The sequence below is a fragment of the Talpa occidentalis genome, unplaced genomic scaffold, assembly GCF_014898055.3.
Source record: "Talpa occidentalis isolate TD23 unplaced genomic scaffold, MPIMG_talOcc4v2.1 talOcc4.11, whole genome shotgun sequence".
NCBI classification, from domain to species: domain Eukaryota; kingdom Metazoa; phylum Chordata; class Mammalia; order Eulipotyphla; family Talpidae; genus Talpa; species Talpa occidentalis.
The window spans coordinates 12,012,015-12,031,002 of NW_023601104.1; the positions used below are offsets into that span (position 1 = coordinate 12,012,015).

At 37.3% G+C, this 18,988-nt stretch overlaps 1 protein-coding gene across 4 annotated transcripts in view; it reads left to right on the forward strand.

Moving 5' to 3' along the window:
* SNAP23 (synaptosome associated protein 23) overlaps positions 1 to 18,338 on the forward strand; it is a 38,249-nt gene extending 19,911 nt beyond the window's left edge. For all 4 annotated transcript variants that reach the window (XM_054700938.1, XM_054700929.1, XM_037502299.2 and 1 more), the window contains 7 exons: positions 1,449 to 1,551; positions 1,907 to 1,948; positions 2,364 to 2,412; positions 3,444 to 3,561; positions 12,579 to 12,737; positions 13,971 to 14,115; positions 16,031 to 18,338. In XM_054700938.1, coding sequence (XP_054556913.1) covers positions 1,495 to 1,551; positions 1,907 to 1,948; positions 2,364 to 2,412; positions 3,444 to 3,561; positions 12,579 to 12,737; positions 13,971 to 14,115; positions 16,031 to 16,096 — 636 coding nt within the window. In that variant the 5' untranslated portion in view covers positions 1,449 to 1,494 and the 3' untranslated portion in view covers positions 16,097 to 18,338. The remainder of the gene's footprint in view (positions 1 to 1,448; positions 1,552 to 1,906; positions 1,949 to 2,363; positions 2,413 to 3,443; positions 3,562 to 12,578; positions 12,738 to 13,970; positions 14,116 to 16,030) is intronic.
* Positions 18,339 to 18,988: the final 650 nt, after the last annotated feature.

Consider the following 18,988-nt stretch of genomic DNA (forward strand, 5'->3'; position numbering starts at 1 on the left):
AACCTAGATCTTTCACACAATTTATTATTCCATATGACTTCTTGAAGAGGAATACGCAATAGTAGTACTGAATAACTCCTTAATGGCAATGTTTTAGTTTGAGTGTGTTTAAGATCTCTTTCTAAGTTATGAGGTTGCTATGTTTAGGAGAATAATTAATCAATTTCTTAGGCACTTCACTAAAATAACAAACAGTACATTATTGGAAAGGGAGATTCTACTTTTATTTTTTAAAGATTTATTTTTATTTACTTATGCATTCAAGAACTGGGGTATAGGCCAGAGGTGCAGGGGGGTGAGAGATTCACCAGAGACAGAGTGGGGAGCAGAATAGGCAGATCTACTGAGATACACTGCTGAGGGGAGCAGCGAGTGAGACAGGAGAGGTCTGCTGTGCCATGTGAGTTAGCTCCCTGGTTGGTATTGAACTAAAGTGCAGTGGCTGGTGATAGCGCTTAGACTTTAACCCCTTTGCCACCAGGGAGGCCCAGATTCTACATTTAATAAAAACATAGTTCTTTTATAAGCTCTTTGTATCAACATTATCCTTTTCTTGTTAAGAGTGAAAATATTTCATTTCTTTATTGAGTAGAGTGGACACCTAGCAGATTTTTAGAATGTTCTCTGTGTTCTTCAGGCACATGACTTTGGATATTGTTACTTTTTTAAAGGAATATTACCTAACTTAGAGTTCTTCACCATACTGTGTTTCAAATAATGTACGAAAAACATTGTACAAGCAAGAATTCATTATAACAGTCTCTCAAATCCTGCTTTTTAGAATGCCTTCTTTAAAAAAAAAAAGATTTATTTATGCATATAAGAACTGGGGTACAGGCCAGAGGTGCGGGGGGTGAGAAGATTCACCAGAGACAGAGTTGGGAGCAGAACAGGCGGATCTACTGAAGTACACTGCTGAGAGGCACAGCAGACAAGACAGGAGAGGTCTGCTGTGCCATGTATGGGTTAGCTCCCTGAGTCGGGATTGAACGTATGCTGCAGTGGCTGCCGCTAGCTTCATAGTGCTGAGACTAACCCCTTGCACTGCCAGGGAGGCCCCTATATATAAAATGCCTTCTTTCTTAAGGTAAAGTGTACCTTTTCCTTTTAGAAATAACAATTCACTATAATGAGTTTATTTATTTATTTATTTTTTTTTTTTTGTGGGACCCTCGCCGGTGGCCGGGGTTTGAACCGGCGCTGCAGAGGCCGCAGGCAGCCTCGCAGCCCAGCGCTCAACCGCTGCGCCACCAGGGGAGGCCCTCACTATAATGAGTTTAATTTCACTTCTGGTACTAAGTAGCATTTAAACATCTATTTACTCTCTCACACACAAGTCTTAATTTCTTTACCGGTGTTCTAGAGAAATAAAGACTTGGAAACATTTATCCTGTTTTCCGTAAATCCACACTCAAATAAACTTGTATTTTGTATCCTTATTCTTACAGAATACCCACATTTCCATTTCTGTGCCTATCAAGAGTTTTAATCATCATGGATAATCTATCTCCAGAAGAAATTCAGATTAAGGCTAACCAGGTTACTGATGAGGTAAATGTTTTACATGGAATAAGTTACCTACAACAAAGATAACTCTAGATTAAAGATGCTTTGGGCATTTAATTTTAATAGAATTTTCTAATATCTGTGTAATATACCTAGATTTCTACTTCCATTAAATTTTTTATAAATTCTGTTAACTTTAACCTCTAAATTTTCTCTCAAGTAACACCTGGTAGGAAAAAAATAAAAAGAGGGATAGATGGGTTGGCAATCTTTAAAAATAGAGTAGCATCAACACCAACACAGGAATATGGCCTGTGATTATAAAATATAGCCAGTGGGGTTTTTTTGGGGGAGGGGGTTTATATATTTTATAATAATAAAACTGTATTTTTTTCCCTAGTCGCTGGAAAGTACAAGGAGAATCCTTAATTTAACCATTGAGGTAAGAAAATGATTTTAATTATCAAGTTAAGCATGAACTGTATGGGAGGGATCCTGATAGCAAAAGTTAGAATTGGTGTTGTGTCAGAAGAATATTGTATCAATAAGTTATATTTGAGATCAGAAATTACTGAAATTGCCATACCATGCACTAATGGCCCTTTTTTATTTTTCTCACTGACAATATTGGAATACAGATCAACTCACCATGAGTCTGACTTAATTGGAGGGGTGGGGTTTGGTTAATATGTTAAAGTCTGTTGGTTTGGGAACATGTTTTCTCTGTAGCTCTAATCCTCTGAGAACCTAGGTTGGAGATCTCAAATGATCGTCTAATCATTATTTGTCAGACCTTATAGATTTTGTTTCTCTTATTTTTGTTTTGTTGGGCTATCAATTTTTTCCCCCTCTTTCAGGCTCAGGATGCAGGAATCAAGACCATCACTATGCTGGATGAACAAGGGGGTGAGTTGAAGTCATTGGCAGAAACTCTTTTTTAATTTTTTAAAAAAGATTTTCTTTAATTTTACATAGAAGAACTGGGGTACAGGCCAGAGGTGGGGGGGGAAGTGAGAGGATTTATCAGAGACAGAGTGAAGAGCAGAATAGGCAGATATACTGAAATACACTGCTGAGAGGCACAGCATGTGAGACAGGAGAGGTCTACTGCGCCATATGTGGGTTTGCTCCCTGGCTGGGGATCAAACTTATGCTGCAGTGGCTGCCAATAGCTTCATAGTGCTGAGACTTAACCTGTTGCGCTGCAAGGGAGGCCCCCACATTGGCAGAAACTCTGGATTTGACTTATAATGCCAGAAAACACTTTCAGAGCAGCCATATATGAAACTCAACCTTTAGGAGTGCCTTCCCTTTGTAAGATAAGAGTGATTTGTTTACTTTTATTCTCTCATTGGAATTAAATCATGTCCATTGGCTATTTGAGGTAGAGGCAGCAATGCCCAATTGAATACCAAATAGTTGATAAGTAGCAGGGCTTATGGCATGCATTAGACATTATGATATTCTTACATCATTTTCAGGAATCATGGTAAGTCTTCAAACAGGTCTGGATCCAGGTGAACTTAGAAACATTCCATTTGAGTTGGCCCTGAGCAACCCTGGACTAGTTTTTATTAGTCTTGTGACAACACTCAGGTTTTGAACCTATTCAGTGATAGAAATGCTGAGGAGCTGCTCTAGTCAAAGAACACCTACTTGGTTGCAAGTGTTATCTCTGAACAAATCTCACGTTCTCCTAGCATATAGATTTCTTTAGAACAAATCATTCCACATGAAGAGGCAGGCTGCTTCAGCATCAGTATGGAAAAGGATTGTTTTCACATAGGATAGTATATAATACTTTCTGGCACTGATCCATTTACTACACAGTAGGTTGTTGGTGGATTCAAGGTTGAAGTTTTCTAGTCTATAATAATAGTATTTTCTGGGTGCATGCAAATGTCACACAAAATTTAACTACTGCAACTTACTCTCAGAACAACTAAATCGCATAGAAGAAGGCATGGACCAAATAAATAAAGATATGAGAGAGGCAGAGAAGACTTTAACAGAACTCAACAAGTGCTGTGGCCTCTGTGTCTGCCCATGTAATAGGTGAGTTGATAAATTAAGACCTTTTTATTTTTTTTTTTTATTATTTTTTTTTTTAATAGAGGCATGCTTTATTTATTTGTTTGCTGGTTTGTTTGTTTGTTTTGTTTATACATGCACTGGGTACAGTCAGAAGCGCGGGATGGTGAGAGAATTCACCAGAGCCAGAGCGGGGAGCAGAGCAGGCAGAAGGACCGAAGTACACTGCTGAGGGGAGCAGCGGGCGGCAGGAGAGGTCTGCACGCCATGTGGGACCCTCCTCCGGTGGCCGGGGAGCAGCCGGGGATCGAACCGGCGCCGCAGAGGCCGCGCGGCCTCGCAACCCAGCGCTCAACCGCTGCGCCACCGGGGAGGCCCAATTAAGACCTTTTTAAAATAACATCAGATGTGTGTGGCTTGGATTTGATCAATCCTTGCTTGGATCAAGTCTCAATTTCATTTTTTAATGTTAATAATATAATTTCCTTCCAAAAGTTGGGAAATATACATCTGGATAATACAGAGCAGGATGGAATTAGTTTTTCTTTTCTTTTTTTTTTTTAAAGACTTATTTATTTATACAAGAACCAGGATACAGGCCAGATGTGTGGGAGGGTGAGAGGATTCACCTGAACAGGGAACAGAACAGGCAGACTGACGAAATACACTGCTGAGGGGAGCAGCGGGCAAGACAGGAGAGGTCTGCTGGGCCATGTGGGTTTCTCCCTGGCTGGCCGGGATTGAACCCGTGCTGCAGAGGCTGCGGACAGCTTCACAGTGCAGCGCTCAACCGCCTGCACCACCAGGGAGACCCAGGTTTTCTTTCAAATAAGGAGTGTTAACAAAATATATATTCTGTGGGTAGGCTATAAGGGAAGACATTGGCTCTGCTTCCTAATGACTTACATGTGGTTGGATATATGAGAAAGAAAAGTGAAAAATAAAAAATATATGAATGTAGTTCTACTTGCTGTGGTATTGACTAACACTATATTTATAACTGATGTAAAAGAGGTAGGACTTAATTTGGACTGAGTGAATAGAAAGCTCTGGATGGATATGGAAAACTGGGAGGACAGTCTTATAGAAAATACAATATAAACAAGGATTAAGGAGATTCTTGACTTAATTGAGCTGCATGTCTTATATGGATAAAAAATGAAAATAAAACATATATAGGCACTATAGGAACTGGAATGCTAGACTAAGAGGTCAGTGGATTAGAGTGGAATATATAACTATACACTAGGAGACTAGTTTGGAACCTTTTGTAATCCATGCTTGTGAAGTAAGAATTTATCATTGAGATTTAGGGAGACAATTATAAATTATAGAGAATTCATTAAAGTGATTGATTATATGTCAATCACAAAGAAGGATGAATCAAAGAAGACTGGTGATTTAGTCTGATAAAGTAGTAAAGGAAGTCTTCAAACATTTTTTGTACAATATATAAAATTGTTCTTGACAGAAAGTGATTCGTTATTTTTAGTGACTCCGTTATGAATATTTAAACTCTTTTTCTTAGGTAAAACAAACCCCTCGGTGCTGACAAACATTGTATGTATTCAGACCAAAATGAGGTTTGGACTAAGGAAGTTAACCATTACCTTCCCTTTTTAAAACAAAGATGAGAAAGAGCTCATTTTTGTTTTAAAAAGTAAATAGCAAAACAACTTTGAACTTTACCCTTAGTTAAAATGACAATGTCTGGAGATTAAATTACTATTCTTACTGATGAAAGTACAGCAGGTTCTCAATAATATCATAACATTGATGAGAAAAGAACAATCTTGGCCAGCACTGAAAGAAACACCATTATTAGAAGACCAACTTTTGTTATACCCCCTGAAAGGCAGTTTTCAACAATCTGAGTGACATTAAGTGAAGATTTAATGTGTTCATTTTTTTTTAAATTTCATAAGTGTAAGTACTTCCTACCAATTTTCTCAACTGGTGTGCTAGTTGAGAAGGCAAAAGTTTGTCAGCACCATGAGGTTTGTTTTACCTAAGAAAAAGAATTTAAATATTCATAACGGAGTCACTAAAAATAACGAATTACTTTCTGTCAAGAACAATTTTATATATTATGCAAAAAATTTTTGAAGACTTCCCTTCCTACTTTATCAGACTAAATCACCAGTCTTCTTGGAGGAACTTTTGTTATATCATCATACTTTCAGATAAGTCCTTTCATGCAACATTCTTTGTGCTATCACTATCAGTGTTCAACAACTTGTTGCTTCAATAGAATTTGTTTCTAGAGCGTGAAGTCAAGATCTGAGCATGTTCACTTTAATTTTGTCCATTGACTTCCTGTTCTAAGACAAATCTGTTTACCTATTTTGATCTTGGCTGACTTTCTGAAAGTACACTTTCAATAACTATGGCTTGTCGATCAGAGTTTAGCAGATTACTTTAAGCAAACAAGTTTTAAATGTACAGATTATTTGAACCAAACTCTTTTAACAGTATCTGCTAACTTTCTTAGCCTTTCTCCTGTGTACTGTGTGCCCTCTTGAAAGAGTGCAGAGCAGAAGTAGTAAAAGAATTTCCTTGAAATTAGATATTAGAGCAGGGAGAAAAACATCCTCCCTAAAACCTAGAATAAAATCAACTTTGGGTCAGAAATTGATAAACCAGGGTAGCACTTGAGTTGGAAGCTGGTCTTATCATAGAAAATGGAAAATGGAGCTATAGAAGTATTAATTTTATTTCTCTTGTATGTCTGTATCCCAGCCAGGCATAGGGAAGGTTTTCTTGGATACTGGTAAGAAAGAAGGCAGAGTATGTTCTTGAAGCAGTCTTCAACCTTTGACCTCTAAAAGCCCTCTCTCGTTGGGTCAAGTGAAGAGATACTGCTTAACGATGGAATCGAGGGGCTGCTATAACAAAACAGTTTCCTTTTGTGGAAAGTGTAATATCCCAGTTAAAGATGTCTGCTTTTAATTGCCTTCCTTCCACCAATCTTTTCTTTATACTAAGAGTCCTATCTTGGCTCTTCTGTCTCTGGTTACATTCCTGCCAGTGCCTTTCTAATCTTATCTGCTAATCTGTGTTTCAGTTAGACTTATGCAAATAACCATAGCATGAACTTCTCAAAGGGTAGGGTCTTTAGGATCTTGGTCTTCTTGGAACAAGGCTGGGAATAACAAGGCTGGTAGCAGTGATAACAGCCCAAGTGTCTTTTGTCTCTTGTTTGCTATTAGGAAATCTTTTTTTTTTTTTTAAAGATTTATTTATCTATTTATGCAAGCAATGGGTACAGTCAGAAGCGCAGGAGGGTGAGAAAATTCACCAGAGCCAGAGCGGATTGCAGAACAGACAGACCGACGAAATACACTGCTGAGGGAAGCAGCGGGCGCGGCAGGAGAGGTCTGCGCACCATGTGGGACCCTTGCCCAGTGACCGTGGCCGATAATCGAACCGGCGTTTCAGAGGCTGCGGGCAGCCTCGCAGGCCAGCGTTCAACTGCTGCCCCACCAGGGAGGCCCTATTAGGAAATCTTAAACACAAAGCAAATATTGTACAAAAAATGAACAATGATATAAAATATAAATAAGTAAATTTTTAAAGATTTTTAAAAATCTAAAACACTCTGAAAGCCACAAAACAGGTTGTGTTTTGTCTTTTGTATAATGTGAGACCATAACTCATTAATTCATGTACAAAATGTAACCTGAACTGAAGCTATTTATAACCTTTATCACACTTAGTGTAAATGTGAATTTGTTTCACTAAAGAAATTTTGATGTATTTTATTATGTGGTACTTCTCAAATGTCTTGCATCCATGGGTTTGGATGACTATTGTGGACATATTGTAATTTAGACTCTTACTATTTTTGGCACTTTAAATTTAATCTTAATATGAGGTAGATTCGCTTTCATCACAATTGTGCTTATGGGCAACAGGCACAGAGGCTACACTAGCAAGTGGCAGAGCTGAGATTCAAAGCCAGGCAGAGCCCCAGCTTTTAACTATATATTGCATTGCTTGACTTTCGCAAGAAAAGAATCGACCTTTTTGTCGTTGCTGTTGTTAGATAGATTGCAATGTAGAAATGGTCTTGAGTATATTTGTTCTTTGAGATTTCTCTTATTTAGTAGCATTCACTGAGGCCAAGTCAACAAATCTTTTTTCAGTAAGATATGAAAAATAGCTTTACTTAATGTAACCCTACATTAGAAAGGATTTTTTTAAAAGATTTATTTATTTATACACACAAGAACTGGGGTTTAGACCAGAGTATGGGGGGTGAGAGGAGTAAATTGCCTCGTATTCTAGTTTAATCATTCTCAGACAAGACATCCCATCTTAACTTGCCTGTCTTTGGTCTGTGCTTATAATGTCAATGGTGCATAGTTTGAAGACAAATTGGTATTTCTGGGCCACTTACTAAAGAAGTTCAAAATTGATACTATAGGTTGCTACTGCTCTAATCTTATTGAGATGTAAGCTCTGATTGATTAAAGCAACTACTGAATTATACTCCAGTTAACATTTGAGTGTTTCCTCCATCCTACTCAATGAAGATATGAAAATGAATAAGACATACTGTTTTATCATTACTCTATTTTTTTTTTATAGAGGCATGTTTTATTTATTTATTTGTTTGTTTGTTTGTTTGTTTGTTTGTTTATACAAGCACTGGGTACAGTCAGAAGCATGGGAGGGTGAGAGAATTCACCAGGGCCAGAGCGGGGAGCAGAGCAGGCAGAAGGACCGAAGTACACTGCTGAGGGGAGCAGCGGGCGGCAGGAGAGGTCTGCGCGCCATGTGGGACCCTCCTCCGGTGGCTGGGGAGCAGCCGGGGATCGAACCGGCGCTGCAGAGGCCGCGGGCAGCCTCGCAACCCAGCGCTCAACCGCTGTGCCACCGGGGAGGCCCCATTACTCTATTTTTTTGTGCCCCACATGATACCTTATGCATACTATGGGCTCAGTAAATACTTGTTGATTCAATCCACACTATGGGCTCAGTAAATACTTGTTGTCCTTTTGAAGTTTGTTGGGTGATGAGAGTTACATATGTAAAAAGTTTTAAAATTAAAGTGCAAATAAAACATAAAATAGAAGTAAATAAGAGAGCTCTGTAAACACCACGGAAAGATTGTGACAGTTTCACAATTTCTCCATTAGTATTTACGTTCTCTTCATACTAATTTTCATAGTTTTAAGAAAGACTGTCTTCACCTAGACATCATCAGAAAAATGCAGTGTACTCTGGTTTAAATTATTTGTTTTTCTTTTTATCTAGATTCTCAGATGTTGGTTATTTCTATGAAACCAGGCAGGAATTTAAATGCATTGTTTTGAAAACTTTAAACCTGCATCTGTTCTGTTTGACTGGCATTCACTATTTTCTGCATTTCATTCTCTCACCTAATTCTCTTCCTTTCTAACCTGCTTACTAAAAAATGAAGATTTAACGTCAGAAGCCGGGCTCAGTAACTGATCAAAGGGAACTTTAAGATGCAGTCTTGTGACGCAGTTTGGGCTGTTAACCTGCTATTGAAAGGTGATGCTTCAAATGGCTTTTCTGTGCATGTGCATGGATTTTGTGAGTAGTGGAGTCTGTCATATAGACTGTGCTGTGGTGTATAATGTAAAGTGAACTACTTCTTGATGGATGCTGTCTGCCAAAAGATGGGCTTGGAAAAAAGGATTTAAATTTGTAATACCATCCTTTGACTAATGACTTGATAACTAAGTTTTGGCTAAATAACATTTAAGATTATAAAAATAAAAACATCCCTGACATTCCTAAGAAGTTTTAAGTAGGTTGATCTTTTAGAGAATTGCTGCATTCTAGTTCTGAGCATAGGTAAGGGAATTCAAGCTAAATCCATCTCTTTCCTTAGGAATTTTGATAGCAGCATCTTCCTTTCCAATACCAGAAGCAAGGTTTTCTCTATTTGGATTCTTTAGGGTTTAGGACACTACCAAATTGAGGAATTAGTCACCAATCTAGTCCTCTTAAATGCCATTTGGAACAAGGTGGGATATAAATTTAAAATGCTGGATTGTCTAATATTGTCTTTTTTTATGTAAAGGGTTTTCCTGTTTTTATAGCTCTGTACAATATGTTCCATAATTTGTATCATGTCATGTGTTAGCTTGCTGTGATTTCATGTGGAATGCAGAGCTAACTAATCTTAATTTTTATGGACATTAACCCTCTAGTAAGTATTACAGTGTTTGACTCCTTAATTTTGAATCTTTATGGAACTTTAAAGACCATGGTTAAATGTTTGAGAATCAAATATTTGATTTCTATGCTTTGTTTTTTGCTGCCTTTCTTTTTCTTTTTTTGTAGCCTGATGATACAATACATACACATTCATACTCATTACAGTTGGTATTTATTTGATCACTTTTCTCCTTGATATGAAAAAAATACAGCTAATTCTGGACTATTTGTATTTAGTTAGTACTAAATTTGCTATTTGTATTTAGTTAGTACTAATGATAAAGATTATTAGACTGCTTAAAACTGACAGTTGGGTAAAGCTAGCTTTCCAATAGAGTTTTTAATCACATTAAAATTGGTCACAAATTTGGTTAGTGATTTTATTCTAAAGCCTAATTTCTTCATAATTTAAAATGCAAAAGAGTTATCTCTCTTAGATCAGAATCATTTCTTTGTTACTGTAGACTGAAATCACCTGACCATAGGTATCTTTTTATGTAGCCATATTCCAACTATATTCAGCTACCTGAAGATCTCAAAGCTAGGGAATGTTAATGGAGCAGAAGAGTAAATATGCCAGTTGGAATCTGTGCACTGGTAGGCATCACCTCAAGATCAGGTTGAGGTTGAAGTCAAAGAATAAAAATATTTGTCTAGTACTTCATAAATAAAGCAATTTATATCCATAATCCTTTTATATCCAGAACCCTTTTATTATCCTGATAAATATTAAAGATTATTGTTTCACATATAAGGAAAAGAATGGTTAGATATTAAAGTTTGTGTAAGGTTTCTGTAGCTACTAAATGACAGGACTAGGGCTAGAATTTAAATTTACTACAAATTTTGCTACTTAAAAAAAATTCCCAGGTGTGTAAATTTGTTTCCACCAGAATAATTCCTCAGTCTCCCAATATATAGAACTGCTAAGGTAGACTACCATAGTAATCTAAAATGTTCCTTCTGCAACAGATCAGAAAACCCTTAGAACAATGTTTCTCTTCCCTGACTGAGTAGATAAATGACATTGAATTTAAAAGAAATAATGGAAGATTCCCACAGTCTGCCTCATATATATTGAAGTAGATATTCATCTCTGTGTTCAAAGGAATGCAGGTTAATCTGTTTGGGAAATACTGCCTTTAAAGATCCTTGATTTTGGAAGTACATCTGATTCTTTGTAGACTGTGCTTGAACCTCATTCACAGTATTGTTAAAACAATTCATTTCTATCTTATGTCCATTGAAAAGAATTTTCAAAAGTTTAAGGAATTTCAAACCTTCTCTCTTAAGGTTGAGGAGATTGGAGCATGTGTCTATTCCTTGATAGAACAGGAACCCACACATCCACCCCAGTCTACTCTTTATGTGCTAAGATGCTCAGAAACATGGTAACTTATTATTTAGGGACTTTTGAATCCAAGCCCTCATTCTTTCATCTGTTCTACAATCTGACATCCTGATAAAAGCTCCACTTATATTACTTATATTAATACTTCTGATCAACTTTCTCATAAACTAATATATTAATTATTTTGCTTACTATCTAGGACTCTGCTTTAGAATTTTGCCTAATATCTTATTAACACAGAATACATGCAGATGACTTTCACCAAACATAAATGTGTAAATATTCATTAAAAAAATTATATTCCACTTTGTTCCAGAAAAGATTTAACATGGCTTACTTAATAAATGAATAGATTGAATAATTAAACATAATAACATAAATAGGAAATTGTGAAAACTAAAAATGGAACCAAGAAAGTCACTTTGACAACTCTTTCTTTGGAGTTCATAGATTTATTTCCTTTTTCAGAGTCTCTTACCAAAAATATTGTAGTATTCTTTTTGCAGCAGTAGTGAGTAAAGTCTAGGATCCAAATCTGGGTTTACCAAAAATGAATTCTCATTTGTCTATTTAGGAAGGACCCACCGCTTTCATAAAATCTCCCCTCCACTTTTGCAATTTCATAACTTAATAAACTTGTATGAGTGACAATTGTACCTAGCCAAATAATCTGTAAAAAGGTTATATTTGTGTCATTTTTTTGGCAATAGCCATTTAAAAGTCAATTGCTAGGCTCTCTTTCTTGCCATTTATACCTGTTTCAGTAGTAAATTCCATGGTAAAATTTTGATTTTGGCTGGGTTTTGCCTGTATCAGTTACATCTAAAGTATTTCCTTTTAGGATTTTTTTTTAAAGGAAAATAAGTGAACTCTTAAATGAAAAAGCCCTAAGCCAAAAGATTTGTCACTGGCACCAGTGTGGTCAGGGTAATTACTCATTGACTGTTCAACTTGGAAATAAGCCATGCCAGTCCTTCATGATGTTTCTTAAGAAATCCTTTTAAAAAATTTGATGAATGCAAAATTCTAACTTTAAAGACTGATCAGTTAGAACTACTCTGATTCCAGTTAGTGGCATCTGGAGTCTAAGTGTTGCTCGCTCAGAGTTGCCTTATTCCTCCATCCCTCATCAACCTCTGAGATGCCTGCAAGGAACCTCTTAAGGCATCTCCAAGCACTTTTCCTACAGGATTTTTTTCTTTTCTGGAGTGTCACAGGTTATGGGAACCTGAAAAATCAGTAATTGCATCTGGCTACTTGCTAACTGCTTAGTGAAATTTTGCTGGAAATATTTTAAGCTTTAAAAAATTATTAATGTCAGCTTACATAATTCATCTTTTTCCTACGCTGTATTGCAGTGGAGCATAGTACACATAATCTAGATCTAACTGTATAGAGCTTTGAAGATAAGGGTGATGGTAGGTCATTCTTAAGGTAACAAGCACTAACTCCCTTTCCTGCTTTTTGATATCTCCCTACACCCCTGACTCTTATTTAGGACAAAGAACTTTGAGGCTGGTAAGGCCTACAAGGCAACATGGGGAGATGGTGGAGACAACTCTCCTAGCAATGTAGTATCTAAGCAACCAGGCCGAGTGACAAATGGTCAGCCTCAGCAAGCAACCACAGGAGCAGCCAGCGGTGGATATGTTAAACGGTATGCTAGCTCCTCTCAGTATTTTCACCCCTTACCTAACTGAATGACTCACTCAGGAGGATGGGTGAAGTTCTCCATGAACCTAAGTACATCAATAAGAAATCACATTTATCCTGTTTCTAAAATGCATTTTAAAAATCTGCCTCTCTGTTTTGCAACCGTCCCAGGCTGGGTAGGTTCAGTTCTTGCAGAAGAAAAGATAATTTTGGAGCCTTTGGTAGATTTTTATAGGCCTTTAATGCTGAATCAGAGGATAGATCAGTTTGCTCTCTCAGCATTTCTGTCTCTTCCCTCGGGCTCAGAGTGATGCTGCCCTTATATCCCCTCACCCCTCAGCACAGGGGCCCCCATTTAGATATGGACATGCCCCATGCTTTCTGGGCAGATGTCCATAGTCCTAGGGGACATGCAGGACCGCAGGTACTGGCCATAGAGGCTAATGGCGGGAGGGCGGAAAAAGGCCGACTTTTCTCTTACTCTGCCCTCTGACTGTGGTTGTGGACCTTCAATAATGGGTTCACTTCTCTTTGTGTTTTAGAGTACTTTTCAAATTACTGAAATAAGCATCTTTTATACTTCTGTATAGGAAAATGTGTTTTAAAATATATTGTCTAGAGCAGGAGTTCCCAGATCCCTATAAGTGTATCTGTAAAGGGTCACATAGTAAATATTTCAACCTTTGCAGGCCATAGGCTCTATGACAACTACTCAGCTCTGTTGTGGGTAAAGGCAGCTATAATAGGTGAGCAAATGAGCACAGCTGTGTACAAATAAAACCTGACTTACCAGATTTGACACTTGTGCCAGAGTTTTCCAATCTCTATATTAGAATAGTGTTCCATTTTAGATTTAATATTGCAGCAGAATCATCAGGGAAGTCTTTTAGGCTAGATTGCAGGGATGTACTTTCATTTTTTTATTCAGTCGATCTGGAGTGGAGTGTGAGAATTAGCATGTTTACATGTCTAGCCAGTTTGCAGGGGATGCTGGGACAGTTTGAGAACAGCAGTTGCTTCTTAATCATCACTTACATGGCTTTAGAACATTATGCTCTCTTTGATCAGTCTTTCAATTTTTACTTTAGTATGTTTAACAAGAATGGTAACATACATTCCCTTGAGTCTAATATTTGCAAAGAGTCATTTTGGTACTGGTTTTTATGAAGCTAAATCCAGATTTAGTCCATTTGCAATTCACCAACCAGTACTGAATTAATTTTCTTTTTTTTGATAGTATAACTAATGATGCCAGAGAAGATGAAATGGAAGAGAACCTGACTCAAGTGGGCAGTATCCTAGGAAATTTGAAAAACATGGCCTTGGACATGGGCAATGAGATTGATGCTCAAAATCGACAAATAGAGCGGATCACAGAAAAGGTAAAAAAGCCTTTGTGACAGGAAAATGAGACATGTGGTGTAATGTTTTAGCAGTGGACATGTGTGCTAGATGGTTTTGGGGAGAACAGTAAGATAAGATCTTGTCTTCACAGGAGTTAGTTTTGATGAGATGGTAGTTGTAACACATTGAAAACCATTAGCCAGGTCCTCCTGTCTTGCTCATGGCAGTTGGTTCATTTTGAAACCAAGATCTTGGAATGCAGTAGTTTTATTTAAACTTTCACTCATTATGCTCAGTATCTCCTCTAGCCGACATTGTGCACTCTTTTTTCCACCCTCTGAATGAGCAAGTTAGCTTTTGGAGTTTTACTGCCTAATAACAAATCAGTTAAGTTCCTGAATCCTCATTTCATGAGTCAGTAGGTAAAAATCGTGTTTGCAAAAAGATGAAATAATGCCTTTTTGGAACAAATGGATGGATCTTTTTTTTTTTTTTTTTTTTAATAAATTTTATTTTTATATTCCCCATACAATTGCAGCCCCCCCATTCTGACCCCAATCCCTCCCCTCCCACCCCCGCCCCCCTAAAAGTGTCTCTGGTTCGTAGTTTTTTGTTGATCTTGATTTTCACTTTCTTATAGTTATTCGTTTTCCTGGTCCCTTATTTAAGTTTTCTAGATTCCTGCTATGAGTGAGACCATCCGGTATTTTTCTTTTTCTTTTTGGCTTATTTCGCTGAGTATGATCCCTTCCAGTGCCATCAAATGGATGGATCTTGAGGTGATTATGCTAAGTAAAATAAGTGAGAAAGTGAAAGACTTGGTTTCACTCATGTGTAAATATAAATAACCTAAAAACACAAACTGGTAAAGTGCAGCAAAATTAATTCTTAGACTATGAAAAATACACTGGTTATCCGAGCAAATGGGGGGAGAAAGAAGGGTGTAGAGGAAGGAAGGTTAGAGGTTAGGTGAAACATCTGCACATATGGAGGTATAAAAATGTACCCCAAAAGTTATACAGACATGTAAACAACTGACAAAATTTGAGGAAAGGAAAAAACAGTTCTGCAGAGTGGTTCTTACAGAGTGGACACACAAAATAAAGGATCCTGTGAGGAAAGAAACAGTATGTTTGCTCTTTTTCTACTTCACATACATGTTATAAAAAATACTGAAAGTAAAGCTGTGTTCAGTATTTAGATGTGTCACATCTAAAAGCCATTCTTCTTTAAAATTTCATTGTACTTTAATGCTTGGAGTAAGTTTTTGAGCTTGACTCTCTGTTGAAATCAGTAACGATGGATTTCACTGAGGCAAACCATGGCTCATGAGATGCTTTTAGCTATAATGTGGGTTTAGGCTGCAGATTACTCATCATTTAAATTCAGATACTGAATTATATGAACAGAGGGTAGTACATCTGTTCCAAAAACCTTGGAGAAGATTATTTCACTCACTCCAGGTTAGACCTAGAGTAGTTCCAGATGAGATTCTATACTTAAAACCTTCCATTCAGGGGATACCCACAAAGTCCAGATCTATAGCAGAGAAGAACCAGTTATATTCATTGTGTCTAAAATGTCACTGATTTTTTTAAAAGATTTATTTATTTATGCATACAAGAAGTGGGGTACAGGCCAGAGGTGTGGGGGTGGGGATGAGAGGATTCACCAGAGTAAAATGTCCCTGATTTCAAGATGCATTCCAGTTTCAGACATGTCATTGAACTATGAAGAACATGTATTCTAGGATTCATGAAATAATGGCAACTTGTTATATGCCTTTGTCAGGTTTATTATACACTTCTATTTGTCACTTCTTGCCTAAAATGGTTTGGAACTGCTTCCCAAATTTTCTCAGTGTGTCCATTACTTCAGGTGTTTGGAACATAACTTTTAGTAGAGCAGCATACCCTGTGAAGTAATGCTTGATATCTTTTTCTTTTTTTCCAGGCTGATACCAACAAAGATCGTATTGACATAGCCAATGCCAGAGCAAAGAAACTTATTGACAGCTAAAGCTGCTGCTGTACTTCTTTATCGTTTATTCATTTTTCTAGTTCCTCCTTCACAGTCATAGCCTTTTCAGTTTGAATTTTTGGTTCCAGGCTCTTCTATGGAGAAGGGCTAGGAGCAACAGCTCCCCTGTTTTTTTCATGTTCTTTTTTACCCTGGAAGGTAGACTGCTGCTCAGCCTTCCTTCTAGTATTTTTTTTCCCTCAGTTTGTAATCCTGGATTGGTTTGTCTCCATCACCTATTATGCTGTTTTTCTTCTCCCTCTTTTACTTTAAAAGTTCTTTTGCTTTCAAGATTTGGAAGCACTGCCAAAGACGGCCATGATGAAGGAAGGAGGGGCAGAGGGGACAAGAGAGGCAAAAGATAAGAGGTCATTACCTCAGTAACAGCTAGAGGCCACAAAAGAACACCTCACTGCATAGCCACAGTAAAGACATGGTTGCGATTGTTCGGCTTTTAAGTTGCAGTTATTGCCAATTTAAGCTAATGAGTGGTTTTGGAGCTTTCATCCACATTATTTTTGTTATACATCACAACTTTGCAACCTCTGCTCCAAAAGGAATGCCTAAGTTTTCTTAAAGTGAACTTAATTTCCGAGCTCTTGGTGATTCGTATATGTACATAGATTTTGTGCTCTCATTTCATGTTGCACCATACAGGACGGAACACTTGTATAAATGAAAGACTTTTATTTTCATATTAGTAAATGGTATCATTGCCCCATTACAGGTCTGTTAACCTCACAAACTTGTCATTCACTTTTAAAGAAAAAAAATATGTAAATATGTTATGCGTAACATGAAAATTTCTCTGTAAAGCAGGGCTTAAAACTTTTTGGAAAAGTTTATCACGTCAATTCATATTTACCTCAATGTCAACAATTATGTTCAGATAGAAAAAAAGACTTTTCATTTAGGTAGAAAAAGATTCCCTTAAGATTTATGTAGTTTTAGATTTAAGAAAAAACTAGAATTCTGTTTAACTAAAAGTGATTGGGAAAATTACTTCTTTGGTTTAATTATTGATGATTGCACTGTCATTCTCTTCTCCTTGTGTGTTGATCTGTGTCCAGAATCAGGTTTATTTAGATCCTGAACAGTGTAATAAGAATCTGATTGGTATTTGTCGTTGTTATTTAAAAACCATCTGCACACTTCACAGCTATTAATGGGGATTGGTTTGACCAATAACCACTGCTTAATCCTTACAATTAAATTTTATGACTAATGGAATTATTCATTCAAATACGTAATGTGTTTCTTTGACTATGGGGGGGAGGGGCAATCTTTTATCTGCTCTCAGTTAACATATTGAATAAAGCCAAGGTCTATAAATCAAGAAGCACTCCAACAGAAAACTGCCTTTAGTACCTTTTCCATTTTATTGTCAAACAGGACTTTCCTTTCTATGATTTCTCATGAGGTTCATTTTATACATTACTAGTCTTTTGTTCATATGAACTGGCCGAAACGATAATGTTTATGAGCAACAACTACAACCCATGTACTAGAGAAGATAGAATTAGAAGGCATTTTCAGAGGCTAGGGGAGAAAATATGAGATTCAGTTAGGCTTTCTGTAATAGAACTGCTCCATGACAAAAGGAGTAGGTGATGGCAAATGTGTAAAAGGGCATAAAACACTGCAGATTATGTTTTATCTAAATTTCCTTCCTAAAAGCATTTTTCTTAAATTTAACTTTGTTATGGTGAAAGGCAGTAGTTCTAACACTACCAGTACGCATCCCTTTAGTGTAATTGGCGGGAAATGTGAGCTGAGGCACCAAATCATCTACATTTACACTCTAACTCTGCCACTTGCCGACTGAGTGACTAATCCCATTTCTGTGCCTAGTTTCCTTGTTTGTAAGTGGAGTTTCCTCCCCTATAGAGTTGTTGCAAAGACTCACTGTGGTGATGCACATAAAGCACTTTGGGCAATGCCCAGGAAATGTAAGAGCTTAATGATAGTAGCTGTTCTCTTGAGAGTGGAGTTCTCTTGAGGTTAAGGATCCATTTGTGAATTTGATGGAAAATAACACACCCTGTCTCTCAAAATAGACATAAAAACATATATGGAGAATATGTATGTGTCTAAAGAGACGAAAGAGAGAGGAAATAGTGAATCATGCAGAAATGGGTCTCGAAGGCCCATCCATGGATCACAGGTTACAAAGACTTTGAAAGGGTCTACTGCTAAAAATTGAGCCTGATAATGCATTAGAAATAAAAGCTGTGACTTAAAGCCTTACTGAATTTCTCCTGTAACAATCTAGAAACTTATTTCCATTACTTTTGAAAGATAGTAACGGAAGTGATTAACACAGCAGTGGTGTCTGGTGACCTGGGTTCAAATTTTGGTTCATTCATTTTCTAGTTGTGTAACTCAGTATAATTCTACCCTCCAAGTGAGGAGTTAAAAAACAGTCTCACCCACTAGACTAATTTTTTTTAAATAGTAAGCTCCTTCAAGTTTCCAGTCTTATGAGAGTGATCTGTGTATGTGCCCATTTTTTTCTTCCAAGTTTTAATTCATTCTATCACACTTCAATTCTGGATCTTTACATGACATATAAATTATGAATCTCCCCTTAACCTGCTACTTCCCAAATACCCTATAACAGATTGCATTTAGAATTGATTTTTTAAATTTTTAAAAAAAGATTTTATTTTTATTTATGCATACAAGAACTGGGGTACAGGCCAGAAGTGTGAGGGGGGTGGTGAGAGGATTCACCAGAGACAGAGCGGGAAGCAGAACAGGCAGATCTACTGAAATACAGCAGGTGAGTCAGAAGAGGTCTGCTGCGCCATGCGGGTCACCTCCCTGGCCAGGGATTGAACTCGTGCTGTAGTGGCTGCTGATCTCCCCATAGTGCTGACGCTTAACCCCCTG